We start from the raw sequence: 24,289 nt of genomic DNA, 5'->3' as shown, positions 1-24,289 counted from the left end.
GTCTGACTTGCTGTGTCCCTTTCAAGTCAGGTAACAATGATGATTTATAGGCTATGTAGTATATAAATTGCCTTGAATCTGCACTAGCTCCATTATGTTCATAGCAGCCTTAATTATGATAGCCAGTAGCTGGAAAGAACCAAGATGTCCATCAACAGAGGAATGGATACATAAAATACGGTACATTTGTACAATGAAGAACTAGTCAGCTATTAAAAAGAATGAATTCATGATATTTTTAGACAAATGGATGGATCTGTAGGATATCATCCTGAGTAAGGTAATCCAATCACAAAAGAACACATATGACATGTACTTGCTGATAAGGGGATATTAGCCCAGAACCTTGGAATACCCAAGATACAAATAGCAAAGCATACAAAACTCAAGAAAAAGGAAGACCAAAGTGAGGATACTTTGATCCTTATTAGAATGAGGAACAAAATACCCATGAAAGGAGTGACAGCAACATAATGTGAAGCAGAGACTGAAGGAATGACCATCCAGAGACTGCTTCACCTGGGGATCCATCTCATAAACAACCAGAAAAACCAGACACTACTACGGATGCCAACAAGAGATTGCTGACAAGAGCCTGATATAGCTGCCAACTGAGAGGTTCTGCCAGTGCCTGACAAATACAGAAGTACATGCTCACAGCCATCAAATGGTCAGAGCACAGGGTCCCCAGTGAAGGAGCTAGAGAGAGGACCTATGGAGCTGAAGGGTTTAGAGCCCCATAAGAGGAACAACAATATGAACTAACCAGTACCTCCAGAGATCACTTGGACTAAACCACCAAACAAAGAAAACACATGATGGAACTCATTGCTCTAGGTAAATGTGTAGAGGAGGATGGCCTGGTTGGTCATCACTGGGAGGAGAGTCCTTGGTCCTATGAATGTTCTATGCCCCAGTAGAGGAGCATGCCAAGGCCAGGATGAAGGGAGTGGGTGGGTTGGGGAGCAGGGGTTGGTGTAGTAAACAGGGGATCTTCAGAGGGGAAACTAGAAAAGGGTTTAGCATTTGAAATGTAAGTAAAGAAAATATCAAATAAAAAAGGCATTTGTTAGGATTTTATAGGATGATACCTAATTACAATCTTCATTGTTTTTGAATGATGTTTTTTGGCAGACACAGGTGAATCATAAAGTAATAAAATGAACATTGAAGGACCCCCACAGAAACCACTTGCAATTACCAGTGATTGTATATTTGAAGGAACGCAGAAGCATACACTGCTGTGTTTTCTGACAGCTTTTTATTCCCTTAGACTATGCTTTGATTTAATGAGAGCTATTACAGAAATACTGATGTATTTGCCATTAATGCGTTCAACACCATCATCCACAGGATTTTCACAGTAGCTAAATATTTGACAGCAACGATGCAGCATGGGTAAGTTTTCCATCATTAAGTTCCTATCCAGACAGTTGGACAAACTCTCCATACTGAATGTATGAAGGACTTTGTAGTTAAGTCCGGCTCAGAAGAAACTATGGAGCCCAAGTCCCATGAAGAGTGCAGAGATCCATCTGGGTCTGATATCTGTGGGATTTCATGATCACAACTGAAATAACAAGGCTCTTAGAGTGAAGAGTTGGAGATCACTGTGTTAGTCATGAGAATAAATGCAATGTACTCAATTGTAACTGAAAGCTGACAGTCAATATGTACTGTGTATAACCTTATCAAAATATCAAATTACTTAAAAGAACAATAAATAACCAATAAACAACAAAACTTTGAATGAAAACAAGAAAAACCAAATACCTAAACTAATCAAAACTCAAACCAAAATCAAACCACAAAAATTGTGCAAAGCAAAATTCTTAGTCTGCTCATTTTGTAGCACAGACTTACAGTCTGTGGCTGTCCTTGGCAACTTAGTAGAAAAGTAGTTCCTGGAGGTAACAAACTTTGCAGGAGAAATTTAAGCAACACTCTCCTTTTGGAGTGTGGGTCTGAAGGATATGGCCTCCCAAGTCAAAGCAAACACATGTTGTAGACTTGGATCCAAGGTTTTACAATTTTGTTGACTGATCTCCATGTAATTATTGATGATGACCCATCAGGAAAAGATAAATATAAACTCTCAGAATCTTCCTGGATGCCCAGCAGCTCTTGATGTGTCTCAGCATTTCTCTGAGTCCCTTTAAATGTGCACTCTTCCTGGGCCAGAGGCTAGATGAAATTAAGGCCTGTTCATACCAAAGAAACAAAATAAAAGAGGAGCATACAGCCCATTACAGCCATGGTTATTAGGGATGAGAGGCAACAGTGGTGTATTTCCTGTGCACACTCAGTGCTCTTCCTCCAGCACTTCTCTTTGAGGGAGATCATGTCGTGGTCTGTGCCATGTTCTGCTTTCTGCTGGACTATATCACACTTAGGGAAGAAAGAAACAAAGGCCAGTTAAGCATTTGTAAATTGAGCTGTCTCTCCCAGAACAACTCTATTCAGCTGGACAAACCAACATGTCCTATCAGCTAAGATCATAACGTGCATCCCAAGTGCCATAGAGCACCTGAGCTTGGAATTGTTTCTCACCTATTAAAAACCGCTAGAATTTCATGTGTTTAGCAAATTATATTTTATATCTTGGGTATCCTAGGTTTGGGCCTAATATCCACTTATCAGTGAGTACATATTGTGTGAGTTTCTTTGTGAATGTGTTACCTCACTCAGGATGATGCCCTCCAGGTCCATCCATTTGGCTAGGAATTTCATAAATTTATTCTTTTTAATAGCTGAGTAGTACTCCATTGTGTAGATGTACCACATTTTCTGTATTCATTCCTCTGTTGAGGGGCATCTAGGTTCTTTCCAGCTTCTGGCTATTATAAATAAGGCTGCTATGAACATAGTGGAGCATGTGTCCTAAACACATGAAACTCAAGAAGAATGAAGACTGAAGTGTGAACACTATGCCCCTCCTTAGATTTGGGGACAAAACACCCATGGAAGGAGTTACAGAGACAAAGTTTGGAGCTGAGATGAAAGGATGGACCATGTAGAGACTGCCATATCCAGGGATCCACCCCATAATCAGCATCCAAACGCTGACACCATTGCATACACTAGCAAGATTTTATTGAAAGGACCCAGATGTAGCTGTCTCTTGTGAGACTATGCCGGGGCCTAGCAAACACAGAAGTGGATGCTCACAGTCAGCTAATGGATGGATCATAGGGCTCCCAATGGAGGAGCTAGAGAAAGTAGCCAAGGAGCTAAAGGGATCTGCAACCCTATAGGTGGAACAACATTATGAACTAACCAGTACCCCGGAGCTCTTGACTCTAGCTGCATATATATCAAAAGATGGCCTAGTTGGCCATCACTGGAAAGAGAGGCCCATTGGACTTGCAAACTTTATATGCCCCAGTACAGGGGAACACCAGGGCCAAAAAGGGGGAGTGGGTGGGCAGGGGAGTGGGGGTGGGTGGATATGGGGGACTTTTGGTATAGCATTGGAAATTTAAATGAGCTAAATACCTAATAAAAAATGGAAAAAAAAACTGCTAGAAACTGAACTGTCAACTACACATTATACTGGAGTTCTAAAAAACACCACATTTCCCCAGTTGTGCGGGTACATTATATTGAGTAATAACATTATAGCAATGTTTGAATGTGAGTTCAAGAGAGATGTGTGCAACCTAGAAACCATGTGGATTCCTTATGGGGTGGGAGCGTGCCCTGAACTGAAGTGAAGGCTATGATTATTTCTCCAGTCAGGAACCTCACAGGGTTCCTCTTGTCAATCTTCTATCTGCAAATAACCAGAGACACCATACAACACAATACCCATGGGTAATTCATGGTTCCTAGAATCTGCAAGAGTGTGCTAAATAAAAATATTCCCAAGGCTGGGCAATGAACCTTAAAAGTGATGGTCATGAAGAAACAGAACAACACCCCTGTACATCTATGACTATTGCAGGGCACACTCTCAAACACACATAATATTTGTGTTTATGCAATACAAGCATATTGCTTTGCAGTGACCTTTTTAGTTTCGTGGTTAATACAAATATAAAAATCTCCCAGGATACTTTGCAGGAATAAAAAAACAAATCTTGAATGGGAAAGGTACTTAGTGGGCATAGCATATAGGCAGCGCAGTCAGTGATATGCTTTCCACTCATAAACCGGTCTGGGAATCAGGGTTCTTGTCCTATTATCCAATCTGGCTCAGCAAGTTCCCAAGGCTGTGTAGAATAGGTTTGTTTCCCAGCCTAGGCTCACATGTTGGTGGTGGACCAGGCTCTTGTTCTTGTTCCCTGTTTCAGACTTGTCCTAAAGTAAACAATTTCTTCCAATAGGATCTCCCTTTTCCATCACCTAACTGACTTGGTGTCCAAAGGCATGAGCCCAAAGTAATAGGAACTGTCTACAACCAGGATCCAAAAGAAACGTTTTCTCCCCAGAATGTGACTGTGTCAGGGCTATTTTGAGTAGGATAAGGCTGACTAGTAGAAGGACAAAAGCTTGCATGGATTATCTCACACTGAGTTCATGGAAGGGCTGTACCACACAGGGCCTTTTCATCCTTCAGCAGATGGACATCAGGATAGCTTCTCCTTCAGGGATGCTCTGAGGACCACTACAACCCTGAGCACCCTAGACTCTGTGGATAACTCCTCCTTGTTCTGGAAGCACTGGGTCAAAGTGGACTTCTTTTCCACTTTCTGAACATGGCTTCTAACAGACATAACCAGTTTTATACTACCAGAACTGTCTGAAGGTCCTCATTTCTCTCAGCCCCCACTGAGGCTGATAGAGACACAGGTCGGAAAAACCATGCATACACAAAAAGAAACACACAGACACACAGTCACAGACACACACACAAGCACACACAGACTTATTCACATAAAATCATAACTGAGCAGAAAACAATGAGGTATCTGTTATGGTTCAGGACCAAGATAATTCAGACTTTGCAGAGGTAATATTTCAAGGGAGACCCAAGGACTCTGCGATAATTTTAGAGGAATAAAAAGCACGAGAGAAGCGGGGTCATAGTGGCACACTCCTTTAATCCCAGCACTTGGGAGGCAGAGGCAGGCAGATTTCTGAGTTTGAGGCCAGCAGGATATACAGAGTGAGTTCCAGGAGAGCCAGTGTGAACAGAGAAACCCTGTCTGGGGGGAGGGGGGGAAGGGAAACATCTAACAATGGTCCAATTTGGGGGCATATATTAAGAAATTTTTTCATGAAGCCTCAGAAATCACACACCAAACCTGAGCCTGTGTGAAGCCTTTCTATCATCTCTGGTCATCCAGCCAACTCCAGACTCTAAGGCCCAGGAATGACCACTCCAACAGCACTCAAAGAAAATTGAACTGACAAGCTGCTACTCAGGCTCTCTCAGTGTGAACCAAGATATATGAAGCCTGAAGAGACCATTTTGAGATAGAGCAGAAAAGGGGGGAATAGAAAAGCCGCCAAAAGACAGTAATGAAATCCACTTATTTGTCAATTAAACTAGGCTGTCATCCCTGCAAACTATTTCCTACCTAGAATCTCACAAGTTCCCTGTAAAGCAAATGAGCTACAGGCCTTTACTTCTTCCCTCAAAGCTCTTGCTATTCTCAAGAAGGGCTCCAACACAGCACCCTTCAAACTTAAGGCATATAGTGTTGTGATGTCTAATCAACCTATCTCCCTTAGTGATTATAGCAGAGCAGGAACATTTGCATGCCAAATATGCAGTTTCTTGAACCAGGCTACCTCCACAGAGAGCCCTGTAGATGATCACATAAACAAACACTTGGAGGAAACATAGGTGAGTGCCTGGAGAAGTTGGTGGACTATTACATTTGATTGTCTATGTTTATGTTTAGACATGAGGGCAATCTGCCTCTGATACACATCATCCTACCTGCTGTTCCTTGGAACTTGGGACACAGATGTTCTTGCTGGCCTCCTCAGAGAACCTCTTTTCTTCCCCACAGGACACTTATGGCCAGCCTGCTCCACCAGCAGCCTTCTGTTCTCATTCAGTAATATCCTTACGTTTTCGTTGAGTTGAGTGCACTCACGGAGGAGGTGGTCCTCCTTAATGCTGATCCACAAAGAAAAATTGGTGATTCCCAGCCAGATTCCATTGGCTTGCCACTCCTACAAGTCCTATGATCCCTGCAAGGGCCCTGATTCCCAGACAGCCCCCAGAAGAGTCCACAGTTACATAGCAGCACCAAACAGAGGCAGGTCATATCAAGATACCAGCCATATTCAACAGGACTCAACAAACTTCTAAAAACCCTGACACCAAGAGTACACCATATACATCACAGAAGAGGAAATGTTCCTCATGGTTGATTATAGGTCTGTGGTACCATAAAACCTTCAGCAGGGAGAGGGCTTAGCCCTTCTGAGAGAGGTGAGACGACCAAACAGGTGTGCAATCTTTACATTTTTGTTGGGAATCCTAGATCTTTTAATCTGTGGTCAGAAACCCAGAGGTTCAGGGTTCCTGGATATTCCCAGCGAGGTGGAAAAGTTTTCTATGTAGAGGATCTTGAATTTGGAAGAATAAAGATTGGAGGGTCTTGGACACTCTTCACACTTAGGACACCTGTGTCCAAGAGATACAAATCCAAGACCCTTGCCTCAGGGCAGGGTTCCTGGATAAAAACAGATAGCATAAAACCAGAACCCTTGCTTTTGTTCAAAGTCCTAAAAGGACAGAAGCATTCCCTGCCTAGTTCTGGGGGTCTCATTTGTGTCACTGACTCACCTGTAGGAATAGTTATCTTCTATCAGTTCCTTGGAATACTGCATGGAACCAATTATGGACTGGATCATTTTATTCATATCCAACATTGTCTTCTCATGTTGTGATTTAATGATGTTGAATTCAGTGTTCATCCTGTGGCATGGCCCAAGAAGCAAATAATATGCTGAATTAAGGAATCAATAATCATGTGCAAACAGGCTATATCATGTACGACCCAAGCCAAGTGCATGCCACATCCTGGCTCATTCAAACTGGGTCCCCTAGGTGCTAATTAAACTTACTATCCTGGGCAGAGGACAGCAGAGCCAGGAGACCAAATGGAGCTAGCTGACCTTCAAGGGCTTCCCAGGCAAGCATGTAGGAATAGAGTACTTCTATGACAATTTTACACTACACTGTGCCACAGGCAAGGGTCCAGTAGATATCTGTAATGACTTTCCTCTTATTTTTAAGGCAGGGATTCTCATTCCTTGGTTTCTGTTGTTATGTGAATTCCCAGAGGATACAACTAGTATTTACAGGAGAAAGGCTTTATCACATCTCCTCCAGGAGATTCCTGTGTGACAACAAGGAAACACCAGGAGCAAACTTCCCTGGTGATCACTTTGGACCTCTATGGACTCAACACTAACAGGACCTGCAAACTGTGCATCACACAAATCCTCAGACCCCATCAAAGGTCCCAGAGCCCCAGTCCTGAACAAAACACACGCAACTATGTTCACACACACAGACACAATTAGAATGCCAAATAAATCCAGACAGGTGCCATCTCTCAGAATATAATGAACAATATCAGAGTAAAGCCTTGAAGCCTGCAGGCATTGCATTCACACACTGAGAGACAGTAAGTGTGAGCAGGACATTCTAGCTGTTCACAGCAACAATCAGAATGCAAAAACCCCAAGGTCAAGTACAAAAGAAGATGATAATAAACACACAGCACCTTGTTTATCCAACAATTAAACACCTGTCAGGGCTACTTAATTGAATGATGGGAGATGACGCACTCCATTCATGGAAGGAAATTGGGTTAACAGATGGCACAATACAGTCAACAGGGTACTGGGCATAATTCCTACCTGTAGTTCAAATCCTCATACATGTAAAGGTTCAGGATTCCACACATTTCCTCCATGTCATTGCTGATCTTCCTCATATCCAATTTCAGTTCTTCTAGTTCATTTATTTTTGATCTCTTCTTGGTCATTTTGGAATTTTGGGTTGAAGTATTTCTAGCAGACCCTGCAGATAGGTAAACACAAAAGAATTTGCATACTTGATGGCCCAGGGGCAGGGGAGACCATTCTGAGTCCCAAGAAGAAGATGGAGGGAGAGAAAAGATAAAGACAGTGAATTCCTAAAAGAGCAGAAAAGCTATCTTCCAGCTGGTTTGCTAAGCTATGTTCCTCTTCCTAACCACCATTGTCAGACATATGCCACACTCCCTGTTACAGGCCCGGTTGCCTTGAAATGTATAAGCTGCCTCAGACATAAAGATATGGGGAACATTGTCAGGTCATATCAGATGGGACGCAGGGAAGTCCTGAAGTTCATAGTGCTTAGCACTATCAAGCACTAATTAATTGTGTGTCTTCAAATCCAATGTGTCTGAGTCCTCACCACATGACATGACCAGGGGAGCATCCTTCTCTGTTCTTTTCATCAGAGACTCAGGTTACCTACAGTAATCTGGAAGATGAAGTGCTTCAACTCCCTTCCATGAAAGGACACACTGTTATTCTCATAGTGCCCACTCCTGACATTTTTTGCCACTCAAAATGAAATTAAATAGCTCCCAGAAAAGTAGCTGCAGGTTTGTCAATTCCTGGCTCTGTCAAACTAATCATCAGAAATTCTTGACTCTTTTTCTGACATTGACAAAGTCCAAGGCTTCAGCTTGTAAGACCTACTCCTGGAAGGCCCAGCTCAAGCCTACCTCTACCAGGAAGTTCCCCAACTCTGCCCAGGACTCACTGTGCCTTCTCCAGAACCATTTCCTTCTTTCTTTTTCATGAGAAAGGATTCCCTCTTCCTTCTCTGTTGGTCTGGTCTCTCCTTCATCGCCATTCTCTTTCTGAAATAGCCTGAGCAGCCAGGAAAACATTCCTGCTGGTGAACCCAGAGCAAACAGAAGGGATGAACCACAGGCAGTTGCTGTCACCACAACACAGGTGACAACACAGAAGATTCTAGTTCTATCCTAGATACAAGAGATTCTCCAAGGAAGGCATTACTGATGATGTCACTAGCAACTGCCATGACCTACCTGTTAACTAGTTCTGCCCAGCTTGGTCCTTTTCTGGGGTGCCTCTCCTGGAGCCTCTCATGGACCCGTGTGATCCCCTTTGGCAACCTCTCCTTCCAAAGCTGGAGAATTCTCATGCTTCATTAGATGTCATGTGCTTTTGAGGGGGAACGTTGGTTAGGACTCTGACATGCTTAAGAGATTTTGTTAGCACCCAAATCTCTAGGGACTGTGGATGTAGTAGATGTTTCACAACAGCAAATATACCAGCTGTGTCAATTCATGTGACATACACTCCAATTTCCCAGGGTTTTCCTGTCTCACAGAGGCAAATATCTTTCTCCTATAGGTTTAATTGTACAAAACATGGACAATATTTTCTAACGGTGTATTCCTTGACAGAGGGCATTTTTTCATATATATATATATATATATGTATATATACATGAGTTTCACAAAATCTCTGGTTTACAACCCTATCTTTTACAAAGAAAACTCCCTACTCTTTTGAACATACGGAATCATCTACAGGGCAAATATAAATGGTTAACTTGCTGTCCCTTCTTCAAAACATTATCCTGCACTTGCTCCCATTCTCAAATACATCCAGACAATTTAAGTGGGCAACAGAGAGTAGTGGTCATCCTGGACTATACATTACTGCATTGTAGCCTCATAGCAATTACTTCTCCAATATCTGTCTTCCAGAATTGCTAAGTTGAGAAATGAGGGTGTTGCAGGTTGTAACGTCATACTGTACTCACAGCAAATATAATACTCAGAAGGTAGGGCTGGGAGTGCAATGACCTGAATTGAGATGAAACCTCAATTTTAATGTGTCTATAAGGTCAGGATGCTGTCCCTTTGGCATTATCATCTCTGGCTTTTGTGTTCTTATGCTGGCTTTGCTGAACCTGTGCCCCCTAACCTCACAGGTTTAAGAGTGAAAAATCATGTATATCTTCTTTCAGAAAACATCTGAATTTCACTACCTTCTTGAGCCACACAATATCAATATGCAGAGCTCAAAAATCAGGGGGAGATAGGTGATGGCTTCAAAGATGAGGGCTTTTTCTTACAATTAGGGCGCATATTTTTTTCCAATGTGATTTTTCCTTTTCTCTTTCACTAAGGGTGGCTTGTGTGTTTGCTGGCCTAAAGGGTCCTGGTTCCAACAACATGGGGCTTACTCTATAGAGGCTCAATTTTATCAAGAAATGGATTGTTGTAGAATCATGTCGTGACAGCAAGTAGTTCAACTACACTGTCTTAGGTCCAGCTGACCTGGTATAGGACTGACGACCTGAGCTATCTGAGGAAAGGAAGCAGCACGCAGTGTCACACAGCTCTCTCTGATGCAAACTGCTGGAATTGGAATAGGGATGTTTGTTTGTTTGTATGTTTGGTTGTTAATTATAAAAACAAAAAAAAGTTAGCCACAGTTGGTACATGCCAGTAATCTCAGCACTCAAAAGGGTTTTAAACAATTGTTGTTGTTTGTATTCCTGTTGCTTTTATTGGTTTTGTTTTGAACTCTCCCAGCTATTTGCACTGGACCCAGAATATTAAGCCCATGCTCTGTACAGTCCTATCATTTATGTTAATCAGTGATTTTATTCTTAGCAACCACTCCTCAGATGATCTCATTACTCACTTTCAAATAAAGAAAACAGTCATACAGACATTAGTTAACTTGTATGGTCTCACGTAATCAACTCATCATGACTGTAGAGTGGCATCCCAATCTTTGAAATACCCAAGCTTCTATTTTTGAGATGCCAGGCATCTGTGGAAGACTCGCTATCTGGTATGGTAGGGGACCTGGAATGGCTGCCACCTGAAGGCCAAAACTGCCCCTCCAGTGCCTCTGAAGCCTGAGGCAGAGGTCAGCCAACAACACAGGAACACTTGGCCACAGCCGGTTCAGGACTGTACTTTGGATGAGCCCTGAGACCTGGATTAACAGAGGTTTCCAGAGTTCTGGTAAAAGTGAGCACAAACACTTCGACTTGAGGAGAATAATGGATCTATGGGACAAACATCTTTCTTTTTTATTTATCTTTGCTATGTTCCTAGTTTATGTCAATACCAAAGGCACCCTACTTTACAACATCTATTCTCTCTGGGTGTTAAAGTTATTGCCTGTGTATACACACTAGAGTTACTAGAACAATACATTCTGTCCAATTTTTTTAAATAATTAAATATTTTTTATTGATATCTTTTTATTTATTCACTTTACACTCTGCTTTCTGCCCCCTGACACCTATATTCTTTCCCCAATATTGCTGGCTGCTTCTTTTCTGAGGGAATATGTGGCAGCTATCTCAGGTCATCCCTTCTTCTACCAAAGCTGAGTGACCCTGTCCTGGAGAAAGGTGCTGAGGGTGCTGGGAATGAATGACTTCTGCTTGGCTTTCTTGTTGTTCCACTTGGCTGTCTTTGAGCAGTTCTTGCAGAACTGTCCTTGAACTTGGTACTTCATCCTGATGGTCCGTAAGAAGCACTGGTTTTATTAATTATTCTTGAGAGTATATTTCCATCAAACTGAATCCCATCAGTATACTAACAAGGACAAAGGAAATGAGATATGAGACATCTATTCCAGGAGTTTCCAATTGTTCTCAGACCAGCAGTAGAGAAGCCCACAAAGCTGGCAAAGGTAACTGAGGTCACACAGGGACCTGAGAGCATACTGCTGCTTTCCTAAAGAATGTTCTAGAGGATTATTATATCTAAACTCCCATAGATTCGTGTGCACTGGACACCAAAGGGCTCAACATACTTTGCTTTTGTCACTCAGCTTCTCCAAGTATTAGAAGTCCCCCAATTTAGAGGGATTTGAAGGTATAAATAAGTCCCAGTGGCTAGAGGTACCTCAAAACAATGTGTAAGAACAGAGAACTGCTTGAGAATCAGAAAGACAAGAGCAAAGTCATAGCCCAATAAGAAAATCTGAGTAACAAGCCATCAAGTGAAAACTGAAAGTAGCAGGCCATGCACCAGTAAGGTTGGTCCTTGGCTCTCAGGTAGATCTATCTGAAAATTTCTGAGGAACTCCATTTTGATTTCCAGAGTTGCCATAGCACTTTGCAGTCCCACCAGAAATGGAAGAATGTTCCTCTTTCTTCAAATTCTCACCAACATATGCTTTCACATGAGTTTTTTTGATCTTAGCATTCTTCACTGGAAAGTATAACGCTGGACACCACCTCAGGGTCATTTTGATATTCATTTACCTGAAAAAAAAGGACTTTGCACACTTCTTCAGTGCTTCTCAGCCATTCAAGATGCGTTGTTGTGAATGTTGTGTTTAGTTCTCTACCTCATTTTTAGATTGTGTTCTTAGCTCTTATGAAGGTTATCTACTTGAGTTCTTTATAACATAACAACAGAACCTGAGGAAATCCAAAACATCATCAGATCCTACTACAAAAGGCTATACTCAGGAAAACTGAAAACCTGTATGAAATAAACAACTTCCTAGACAGATACCAGATACCAAAGTTAAATCAGAATCAGATTAACGATGTAAACACTCTCATTTCCCTAAAGAAATAGAAGCAGTCATCAATAGTCTCCCAGCCCCAAAAAGTCCAGGACCTGACGGGTTTAGTGCAAAGTTCTAGCAGACCTTCGAAGAAGACCTGATTCCAACTCTCCTCAAACTATTCCACAAAATAGAAAAAGAAGGCACTCTACCCAATTCTTTCTATGAAGCCACAATTACTCTGATACCTAAACCACACAAAGATCCAAGAAAGAAAGAGAACTTCAGACCAATTTCTCTTATGACCATGGATGCAAAAATACTTAATAAAATCCTCACAAACCGAATCCAAGAACACATCAAGACAATCATCCATCATGACCAAGTAGGCTGGATCCCAGGCATGCAGGGATGGTTTAATATACGCGAATCAATCAGCGTAATTCACAATATAAACCAATCAAAGAAAAAAACACATGATTATCTCATTAGATGCTGAGAAAGCATTTGACAAAATCCAATACCCATTCATGATAAAAGTCTTGGAAAGATCAGGAATTCAAGGCCCATACCTAAACATGACAAATGCAATCTACAGAAAACCACCATCAAACTAAATGGAGAGAAGCTGGAAGCAATCTCACTAAAATCAGGAACTAGACAAGGATGCCCACTTTCTCCCTACCTATTCAATATAGTACTTGAAGTCCTAGCCAGAGCAATTCGACAACAAAGGAAGATCGAGGGGATACAAATTGGAAAGGAAGAAGTCAAACTATCACTATTTGCAGATGATATGATAGTATGTATAAGTGACCCTAATAATTCCACCAGAGAACTCCTAATCCTGATAAACAGCTTCAGTGCAGTAGCTGGATATAAAATTAACTCAAACAAATGAATGCCCTTTCTCTACACACAGGATAAACGGGCTGAGAAAGAAATTAGGGAAACAACACCATTCACAAGAGTCACAAGCAATATAAAATACCTTGGCGTGACTCTAACTAAGGAAGTGAAAGATCTGTATGATAAGAACTTCAAGTCTGTGAAGAAAGAAATTGAAGAAGAACACAGAAGATGGAAAGATCCCCCATGCTCATGGGTTGGCAGGATTAATATAGTCAAAATGGCTATCCTGATGAAAGCAATCTACAGATTCAAACTTCCAACTCAATTCTTCACTGAGTTAGAAAATGCAATTTGCAAATTCATCTGGAATAATAAAAAAAACCTAAGATAGCAAAAACTATTCCCAACAATAAAAGAACCTCTGGGGGAATCACCATGCCTGAACTCAAGCTGTAGTACAGAGCAATTGTGCTAAAAACTGCATGGTACTGGTACAGCAACAGACAGGTAGATCAATGGAAAAGAATTGAAGACCCAGTAATGAATCCATACACCTATGGTCACTTGATCTTTGACAAGGGAGCTAAAACCATCCAGTGGGAAAAAGACAGCATTTTCACCAAATGGTGCTGCCACAACTGGCAGTTATGTAGAAGAATGCAAATTGATCCATTCTTATCTCCTTAAACAAGACTCAAGTCTAAGTGGATCAAAGTACTCCACATAAAACCGGAGACACTGAAACTTATAGAGGAGAAAGTGGGGAAAAGCCTCAAAGATATGGGCACAAGGAAAAAGTTCCTGAATAGAACAGCAATGGCTTGTGCTGTAAGATCGAGAATCGACAAATGGGACCTCACAAAATTGCAAAGCAAAAGACACTGCCTCTGGTGCATTCTGGGGGTCCAGTTTCCTGAGGTTGCCTGTTTACATTCTTTCTGCCAGACATCAGGACTTCAGTCATTTTCCCTCTACCAATACCAGATCAGGTTTCCCTCTCCCCACACCAACTGCCCCCTACCATGTTAGGGAGGGAGGGAAGGACCTGGGAGGGAAAGTGATCCTGTTTGTTTAAAAATGACTTTCATTATGATGTGTTAGACTTAGGACTAGCTCTGGATGCTGTATGCTGGCTCTTATGGGACTCTGTTACAGAACACTCCTCTGAAGTGCTCTAGGCATCCCTGCAGCAGAGGCTCTGCCTGGGTTCATCCAGCTACCTCCTAAATCTTCTCTATCCAGAGAACACTATTCACTAGAAATAGGCAGAAACTGCAGAGACCCGGGTTCAAGGGTGGCAATCTCAGGTCTGCAGGCAGTATTTCTCAATAAAAGTGTAGTTTCTTCCAGCCATGGTTATGCACTCCTTTAAATCCCATCACTTAAAAGTTATAAACAGGAACAGCTCTGTGTGTTCAAAAACAGCAAGCTCATAACATATCAGAGAGTTTGGAATGGAGGAAGACACTCACTGAGTATCAAACATATTGTTTCCTGGACAGAAGGTCCTGAAGACTAGATCCATGTAAACTCTGATGTGTTCTCTTTCTGGCTGTGACCATCAGGTTGTCCATGAGCAGAAAGAAGCCCACAAAAGTCACTCCACAGGATCCTCCCAGGCTTTGTTCCTACTTCATCTGAGAGACAACCAAGCAAGACCAGATTTTTTTTTTTATTGCTTGTTCTTCTTCTGCATGACCAGGTCCTTCTGCTCAGCAGTACTATAGCCTTTGCTCCAGACTATCCTGTTCCTGATAATTAGAGTATGTGTTCTTAGTGGAGGGGTATCAAAAAGCATGCACACACTGGAATAAAAATGCAAGTGTTTACAAAGGATACCAGTGGTTGATGATCAGCCAGGCAAGCAAAGCAGCGAGCTTCTGGGGGAAAGAGCAAACACTATTTCAAGACAGAGGCTGAAAATGAAACCCAATGAGATCTTCTAGAAAATGAAGAAAATGCATGAAAAAGTGCATGAAAAAAAATACCACATGCCTATACTATACAAAAAAGAAAATATACACACACACAAAAACACACATATCCGCAGCCTATCCACCACACACAGAGTATGTAAATGAGAGCAAAATACCAAAAAAAAAGCACCTCGTGCTGCAAGAACACATTCGTTTAGTTATAGCATACCAGCAATTTGAGCGGTATCTTACACTATGCTAAACAAAAGGTGGAAGATACAATTGCTATGGTGAGCATGCTTTGCTTGGCCAGACTATGCTGAAGTGGTTGCATAAAATTTCCTCTTGCAATCTTAAATCTCTGACACCATGTCCCTAGCTTGTCAGAATCCCTAACCACATCCATAGTCATCCATTCAACAGGAGAATGCAATCTACAGAAAAGGAGAATACTCCAGCCTCATTGACAATAAACATGGCTAACACTCTGCTAGTCAGAGTTCAGTCAGTGTGAGTCTGTCTTGGGCAGATTAAAAAGATTGTCTTGAAATGTAGACAGCAAAGATGAGAAATGCCACATGTCACCCCAAAAAATATGACATCAAGAACTGCTCATTTGGCATTTGCAAAGGGATTCCCCCCACCCTTGCAAGCTGCTTCTCACATGTGAATTATATGACTGATGCCAAGCAAATAAGCCACAAGCCCTGACTTCACTCACTTAAAGCTCTGTGCACTGAACCCTGTAGGTGTGTGGTGTATTATTGAACTGTACTCATCTTTGGGCTGAAGTATTAAGCAGAGGTGGATTTGCTTGCTGATAATCCACTTTCTCACAAGAAGGTCATTCCCCAGAAATATTTGTGCTTGGACATAGACCTGAACAATTGGCTGTCATGAGGTATGTACTTAGATTGCTGTGTGGATGAGTAAGATAATGGATGAAAGCACAGGTAGGTGGATGAGCTCCTCTAGAAGTTACAAGGGCAGATGGAGCTAACCATTAGCCTGACAAAGCTGCCTGTCTCTACCTGTTGTTCCTGACTCTGGAAGTCACTGGCCTCTTCCTATTGGTCCTTATGGAGCCCCTTTAAGTTCCACAAGTACTGCAGCACCAGTGCCTCATCTTCCAGCACTTTCTTATTCCTGTGCCTCCTCAGCATGTCTACCTTCTTCTTCAGCTGACTCAGTTCCATCAGAAGGTGGCTCTGCAGGTTTCTGCAAACACCCAATGCATACAAAGCCCCTGCTATCCTTTCCATATTAACTTATAAGAAACACCATCAACCCCACCAGACCCTGGTTCTCAGGAAGACCTAGATAAGAACTCAGGACATCTAGGTGAGCTGCACTCAGAAAGCAAAAATTAGAGAACAGCAAATTCCAGAAACACTCATGCTACTTCCAAAAGTCCCAACACTAAGAGGGATCCATGTTTCCTAAAAAGAAGAAGTGGACTACAGTTGTCCCTACCTGTCCATCCTAATGGAGAAACATCACGAAGGAATGGGCAAAGGCACTATGAATTGGAAAGGAGAAACAAGGGGAATACTTGCTATATATGGGTCTGCTGGTAACTAGCTCTCTACAGATCCTGACTCAGCCCCGGGGGTCAAGAAGACCTCACATGATACAAATAGTTCTTCTGTCAAGACCAGGGTTTCTCAATTTACCAAATGCTGTGGATGCTTTAATGCAGTGACCTCCCAAACTTAAGATTATTTTCATTGCTACTTGGGTACTATAATTTTTGTACTGTTATAAGCCATAATAGAAGTGTCTGAGATAAAGGATTGTCTGATACACAACCTCTGTGAAAGGGTCCTTTGACCTTTTTTTTTTTTACCCCAAAAAGTGTTTCAACCCACAGGTTTACAACAGAAAAATCTAAAGGCTCCTGTGTGAAGTGGCAGAAAGCAAGAACCAGAGCTCGAGAGTCTCCTGTGCAGGATCAAAAGCAGAGATGGCAATTCTACAGCTCATGTGCTCCCAAGCAAGACAGACAGTTACCTATAGCAGCCTTTCTCTTTGCCAGGAATTCAAATGTCTCTGAGGCCTCAGTGTACACATTCTGTAAGCTCTGCAGGTCCAACATTACCTGCTTAGTCTCCACTTTCAATTTTTCATAGTAAGGATTTGATCTGTGGTTGGGCCTGGCCCCAAGAGCAAAGAGTCCCAAGAACACAGGCTTCAAGGGTCACCTGAATCCAGGGTGGATTCTGAACTATCCAAGCTCACAGTATGTTACCTTCTACCTCCTATGTACTAGGATCATCTAAGATTATTAATCTTGCTATCTTGTCCAAAGGTCTCCAGAGGCTAGGTGTCCAGGTGGTTAGAGTTCTGGTTGTTTGAGCTCCCGCATAGGCCTGGAGGGACAGACGAGGTCTCTAAACTCTCAGTAGTTTATGGCACAGGTGTGGGTATACAGAAACTATGAGGACATTTCTCCTTTTTTTTTTCTTTCAGAACAAGGACTCTTGATCTTTGGCCTAGTCCTATGAATTTGGCCAAACTATATAATCCACATTTCAGGGAGAATTACCCAGAATGAGGAGGTCATGGTGAATTCACCACAGAACTCAAATATTTCATCAAGTTGAACACATAATGCAAGTGCATTGTTGCTTGAAGTATGGTTTCCAGTCCTAAGCATTGGCATTGTCAGCAGACTGTAAGGCAGGCAATTCCTCAGGTCCTACCACATACCCTTATGACCAGAATATAGAGAGAGTCACACACACACACACACACATGCATGCACACAGAATCAGGGTGTGTTTGCAGGGAGAATGAGAAAGTACAATTGAAATAGAATCCAGAGGAAATGCAGAGGACATTCTGTTTATAAGACCCAAAATCTGAGAAGAGTATTAATGAGCCCAAGACCTTCCATCATGTATCAGGATGGACCAAATGGGACCAAGCTTTCCTGGTGATATAGCAAGCTTCAGCAAGCAACACCTGCCAGACAATTACAAAGCTTTGCAAACAAACAAACAACGAACTCAAGCAAGCAAACAATCAATCAAAACCTCACAGCAACTAATATCTCACTCAAACGGTCACATGTCAGTGCCTCTATCAATACATGCTGAGACATCACATCCTCTTCAATCCCTCAGTTGTAGGCTTTCATTTTCATATAAAAAAAATAGAATACCCTATGTCCGCAGCTCACTCCTGCTCTGACTTCAAGTTCAGCCTGTGAGAATGTTTAGGGAGAAAAGGTTGGGCACAGTGACACCCTGGAGTTACAGTCTCCCAGTACCATAAAATTTAATAAGAATAAATTGTAGGCCATACCATAGACCCAAGAAATTGACCATGATGTTTGACAGAATGAAAAATACCTCTTGTGCAAAGCTTTCTCACTGATGAAGATCAGGTGATCTTGTAGCTCATTTTTCCCACTGGTCATCGGCTGACTGATTAGACTTTCCACTTTCCTCACCCATCTTCTGAACAGGAGTGTTGGGGATGATGGTGATACACCAGCAGCCCCTATGGGTAGATGAACACAAGTGAATATGCATACTGTCAAGGTACAGAGCATTGACAGAACACTGAGTCCTATACAGACATCTTACAAAACAGGAATCCATGTGACCCAGTCATTCCTCTTTCGCTTCACTTTGCACATGCATCATGTGACCAAGGACAGGATCCTCAGGCTTATTCATAGCTGCGTATGATTTAATTAGGCAGTACTGTCCATAAGCTTGTGGTATAGAAACCATCAGAAAATTATCATAGCCCACAAGCAACAAGATGGTGTGGAGATGCCCATATCTCCTGTCAGGTCACTCTAGAAACAAGACTATGGATGGAAAAACAGTGCAAGAGCACAACGTGTTCCCAGACTCACCAAGTCAGCTGCATGAGAGCCCAGTGTGCCCAGAGTTGGCAAGAAAGCACCAGTCTCTACTCTGGCTCACTATTTTGACAGTCCAGTGGCTAGACTAGAGAACAAACTGATACCCACACCTGCTACCTATGTGGGCAACTTTTAGGGAACACTGTTCAGAGACGTTCTTCTGTGACATCTGAGAAATGAAAGGTCTTCCCTGGGAAGCCAATTTCTTTCCTTCTTAGGAGAGCTGGACAGACAGTTCACCTAATGGAGTCCCTGGGGTAAAGGACAGTGATGCCCAGCCCTGAGGTGCTGACATCTCACTCACAGTCCTCTGCCTGCTGCTGCTTTCACTTTTGTCCCGTTCAAACCCATTTCCCCTGTAAGAGCAGAAGCCTGAAACTCCCAGGACAACAGCTTTGGCCTTAAAAATTCATTGATCTGGGACAAACTAATGTCCTGTAATCATTGACAAATTCAGGATCCATGACAAGCAGGGAAGGCCAGAAGCTTCCCAGAGAGACTAACTACTGAGTCCCAATTCCTGAAGACCCAGAAACAGACTGTGGTCTCCTTCAGGAATTTTCCCATCTTCTGACCAATACTTATGGTGGCGCATTTTCAAGGACCATTTATTTCTTGATGCTTTGGTCTGAGGGTCAAGGGTCATCTTTCTTCCTCTCACTTGTGTCCATTCTTTCTCCTAAGTAGCATCCTTCCTCTAGCCAACATATCTATGGATGATTAGGAAAGGCAGTGCATAAAGTGGTCCAAGTGCAGTTGGTGTTGCCACAACACAGGTGACATCTCAAACCATGCCAGGCCTCTCCAGGATACAAAAGAATGTCTAGGGAAGGAACTGCTGATGTCATGGGGAGCTGACACTGCAACCATGCTAACTAGCTCTCCTCACAATTCATGCTGCACTTTCCAGGAGCCACTCCTAACACTGAAGGGAATCCTTTCAGTACCTCCTCCTTCCAAAGACCTCCATTAGATTGGTTGGAAACTCATTACTAATTCCCCCATGGGGAACTGATTGTTTATTTTCAAAAATTTCCCCAGGAATGTTTCATTTCTTTCTCAAAATTCCCCTATTCATCTAAATGTGAAATAAAATACTCCTGAAAATTCAGATTAGGATGAATATGGATGCAGAAGGAACACCTGCCTCAAGTACTGATGCTTGGAAGCACACCCAGGAAGAGCCTGCAGGGCCTTGAACTCACAGATATCTACTTGTCTCTGAGTACTCCCAAGTGCTGAAATTAAAGGCAGGCAGAACCAGGCCAGGCATTCCCATCACCTCCTTTCTCTCCCCTACTTCAACTTGTGTCCCAACATTTTCTTTGGTCCCTACCTCTAATAGAAAGCAGGGCAGAAGGTACTTGGATTCTAGCTAATGGCTCTTTTACTGTCATTCTCTTATGAAGCCTGGACCACATGTGTGCTGTTAGTCAATATGATCACATATAGCTTCAAACATTAAAATATACCCTTTGTTACAAGATCCAATCTTCTTGAAACTCAAACTGTGTTCACTGAAAAATACATCATAGATGGGAGAGAGGGGAAGAGAGAGAGAGAGAGAGAGAGAGAGAGAGAGAGAGAGAGAGAGAGAGAGAGAGAGAGAGAGAGAGAGAGAGAGAGAGCAAATTCTTGCATACATGTTGCCACATGCCATGATAACACAGTAATCCCATTTAGTCAAGTTTGTATGGTAAAATATTAAATTCCCTATATTTAAATTTTAAGAAAGTTTTTTGAAAAACCAACTCAGAACTGGAATCCCAGTGAAAACAGGTTTGCTTTCTTTGTTGTTCTTTCATTTTGTTTTAAGAGAGTATGGATTTATTTTGGCTCAGAGGATAAATATATCTTGGTGGGAAAGGCATGGAGCTGGGTCTCTAGTTGTGGTTGCCAGAGCATGTACCAGCTGCTTGTTCTGTGCCACCTACTAGGAAGCAATGGGGGGAGGGGACACACACAAAGCTTGAAAATGAGAGTCTCTGAGCACACAGAGTTGGGGCTTCAAAAAGCTGTGATTCTACTGCTTAGATCTGATATCTCTCTCTCTCTCTCTGTCTCTCTCTCTTACTCTCTCGCTCTCGCTCCCCTCTCTCTCTCTCTGTGTCAGTGTGTCTGTGTGTGTCTGTGTGTGTGTGTGTTAGACAGACAGACAGACAGTGTGGCTTCTTAAAATTATATATAGACTAGCAATTAATGTTCTAAGTATAGCATGCCGCATGACGGTCATATCGATTCATTCTGAAGGAAACCAGAACTCACTTCATTCAGATTCTTGAGATCCCTGAATCAAAGTTAAAGACTCTGATTTTGGGGAATTTGATGATGCCTTGTACTCTGCTGAAGCAAGAGCAGGGCATGCAGTTTCAGGCCTGCCTGGCCTACCGGGTAAATCCCACAGCAGCCTGTCCTACAGTGTGATGCTCTGTCCCAAACATAAACAACACAGATTCAGATGGACCCAGTGTTCCTTCAAAACATATTTAGATTAAATCGTCAACCCCATTGCACCCCATGCCAGAAAATTTAACATTTAAAGCTGTTTCCTCTACTACATTCTTGCTTTCTCTTGAATACACTCCTCTTTTAGTCGTTCAGGTAACACAACTTTCTTATGTAGTTATATAAAGCATTTGAAAAATCCTTAAATATTGTAGTCATTACACAAAGTTCTGAATAAAATCCCTCGTGAGAACTTTTTATGACACATACTTGGATAGATGTCAACCTTCAGCTATAAAGTAAGGTTCTTGGGGACAACGCTTGTCTGAGAGTTAACAGCTTGCCCAACAATCTCAGAACACGACAGGTGTTGGATAAGAATATGTGCTGAACTAATAAAATGCCTTAGCCACTTATATACGCCAAGTTTTGAAGAGTTCAGCAATTAGCCACTGCTCCTACTCCATCTCACATCTCTGTGAAGGTTTTAGCTTTAAACGTTCATGTTGCGAGACGAGTACTGAAGATTTTCTAGGAGAATAAGAAAGCACTCTGTTTCTTAGCACTTTGGAGAAGAAAGCCTGAGGTTCTCTAATTTTCTAACTGCGGTGAAGTCCTAGCATTCAGCACCCAAAAAGCACTACACATAACTTGGAGCTTCCCACTGTACGTGGTGGAAGCTGATAAGATTTTATATAGTAAAGTTCAAAACAGGTCGCTGGATTTCATTCCCAATGATCTAAAATGTCAAGACTGTATTTTATGTTTAACCAAGAACACCTTACTCCCTAATAATGATCGCAATAGAACACGAGCAGATGGGCTACCTAACGTGCAAACTCACAAAAACAAACGCAGTGGCAGATGGATCAAAGTCGAAGGACACTCGTGAAAGGTCAGGAAGCAGGAGGCAGTAAATTGTACCCTGGCAAAAGGGCTGGAAGTCTAAGGGTAGGAAAAGAAGCAAGCCTGACCCCTGACCTACAAGCTATCAACAGGCAGAGGGCGCACCTGAGCAGACTCAGGAAGTCCCTGGGACAACTTCACTGGAACAGCACCTCAGCAGGGATGAAGCCAGAAATTTTGGACCAGGCTTTTGAGACGGTTCACAACGTCAATCAAAAACGAGTAAGAAATACATAGATAGGGTATGCAGGGCCAAAATTCATTGCCCACTCAAGATTACAAGGGTCTACGCAGGGCGGGGATTCCTGCGAGGAATCCCTGAATGGATGGATGGATAACAGAAGGTTCAGTTTGAGGTGCAAGAAATAAGTTAATGGATTTTAGGGAATAAATCCAAAGACCCCGACTCGCATCTTCTCACACGCAACACTGAGCCCCAAAAGTGACTCCATCTGCGCGTGGCGTGTGCTGTGAGATCCAGGCGAAAGCGAAGTTATCTGGGGCTGGATCCCTGGTCAGGTCCTTGACCCTCAGAACAGTTCAGGGCAGCCTAGGCTACCCGAGTCAGAGGCGTGGCTCTGGGCTTCTGGCAGCCGCGGGCCTTCCCAGGCGGCGGTCCTCGGGAACCTGCGTGCCCAGGTGACTGCCAGCGCGTGGTCAAGAGGTGAACCTCCCTCTCCTCGTGGCCGCACCCGCTGACCGCGCAACCCAGCCCCCTCCACTTCCCTGGCCTCCATGCCACTCTAGGAAATAAAGTGCAAAGCTGAGAAAAGGATGAAACGCGGAAATGGTCCTCTCCGGATCCAGAGGCCGACCAGACAAAGGCGCTTAGGGCAGCGAGCAAGGAGGAGCCAGGGCGCGGGAGGAAGCGCTGTCCAGGCTGTGAAGCAGCTGGGGACCTCATCCCGGACCGCTTCCGGAACGGAACCTGGCCGGGAGGGGGAGGCGGGGAGCAAGGACAAGCGGGAGGGGTGGGCGCGGGCACGGGCGCGGTACTCACCGGTTCCTCCCAGGCTGGGCTCTGGGATCCAAGCATGGGGCGCACGTGCTGCGGCTCCATCCTGCCGGCCCGCGCCCGCTGACCGACAGAGCCCAGGGACACGGCGCTCTCTGGCTTCCGACGCGTTCGCCCCCCCCCCCCGCCCCCCGCGTGGGTCCCTTCCTCCACCACCACCTCCGCAGCCGCATGAGTGCAGCTCCATGGCGCGGTGGTGAGCGCTCAGCTCCTCGAGCCTTTGCTGCCTCCCATGGCCCCAGAATCCGCCACCCCACCCCTCTCCTGTCTCTGCCTCCGACCCCCTCCCCTGTTCTCCCGCCGTCTGCCCCTTCCCCAGCGACCCCTCCGGGCCGGCGGCCCGGGATGCATGTGACCCCCCCCTGCCAGGCCATATATGGCGCGGAAAGGAAAGCAGCCACCAGGTGGTCACAGGCACCTGGTGGTGGTGCAGCTAAAAGAGGAAGCTTCGCCAAGGACCCAGGCTCAACAGGAGCATCAGGGGTGTCAGGGACAAGTAGCTCACGAGGGGTGAGCAGGACCTGGCCCCTTTCCTTCAGGCATTCCTTGCCTCGGGTGCCTGTAGCTCCAGGTGGTTGCCTCCTGAGCTGAGCCTGGAGCCAATTGCCCAGGACAGTACCTGGCTTCAACAGAGCAAGGCTGTGCTTTGCGCCCCTGAGCCGCTTCCAAGCACCTATTCTGGCAGCTGGGATGTCTGGCTGGGCTGGCTGGGGAGCCCTGCTTTTGTTCATTTTCTATGGCTGAAAGATTTTGTGAAAAGAAAACCAGCTAAGGAGCAGGTCTGTGGTTCCCTGT

At 43.6% G+C, this 24,289-nt stretch overlaps 1 protein-coding gene across 5 annotated transcripts; it reads right to left on the bottom strand.

Annotated features, from left to right (window-relative positions):
* Nucleotides 1–2,302: 2,302 nt before the first annotated feature.
* Gm2974 (predicted gene 2974) lies at nucleotides 2,303–24,289 on the bottom strand. Of its 5 annotated transcripts, XM_011244777.2 has the most exons (7): nucleotides 23,480–23,541; nucleotides 12,135–12,232; nucleotides 8,723–8,854; nucleotides 7,828–7,990; nucleotides 6,746–6,877; nucleotides 5,888–6,070; nucleotides 2,303–2,378 (listed from the first exon to the last, which is right to left on the bottom strand). In XM_011244777.2, the coding sequence occupies exons 2-7, from the start codon at nucleotides 12,226–12,228 to the stop codon at nucleotides 2,303–2,305; spliced, it is 780 nt and encodes a 259-aa protein (XP_011243079.1). In that variant the 5' UTR covers nucleotides 12,229–12,232; nucleotides 23,480–23,541. The 5 variants fall into 5 exon arrangements, 4 of the variants coding, with proteins under 4 accessions (XP_011243079.1, XP_011243082.1, XP_011243083.1 ...); XM_011244780.2 differs by lacking the exons at nucleotides 2,303–2,378; nucleotides 5,888–6,070; nucleotides 6,746–6,877; ... (2 more) ...; nucleotides 12,135–12,232; nucleotides 23,480–23,541 and adding exons at nucleotides 9,015–9,150; nucleotides 18,605–18,755; nucleotides 23,913–24,287; XM_011244781.2 differs by lacking the exons at nucleotides 2,303–2,378; nucleotides 5,888–6,070; nucleotides 6,746–6,877; ... (2 more) ...; nucleotides 12,135–12,232; nucleotides 23,480–23,541 and adding exons at nucleotides 14,348–14,972; nucleotides 18,605–18,755; nucleotides 23,913–24,286.

Source organism: Mus musculus, chromosome 14, assembly GCF_000001635.26.
Source record: "Mus musculus strain C57BL/6J chromosome 14, GRCm38.p6 C57BL/6J".
Lineage (NCBI taxonomy): Eukaryota > Metazoa > Chordata > Mammalia > Rodentia > Muridae > Mus > Mus musculus.
This window is presented reverse-complemented; position numbering and strand designations above follow the sequence as displayed.

Bases quoted from the DNA above. Each gene is read 5' to 3' on its own strand.
- Gm2974 (XM_011244777.2), bottom strand. From the start codon at position 12,228: ATGAATATCAAAATGACCCTGAGGTGGTGTCCAGCGTTATACTTTCCA. The intron at 7,991-8,722 runs GTGAGTCCTGGG...ACCTATCTGCAG, and splicing joins ATGGTTCTGGAGAAGGCACA to GGTCTGCTAGAAATACTTCA. The intron at 6,071-6,745 runs GTGAGTCAGTGA...TTTGTGGATCAG, and splicing joins GAAGATAACTATTCCTACAG to CATTAAGGAGGACCACCTCC.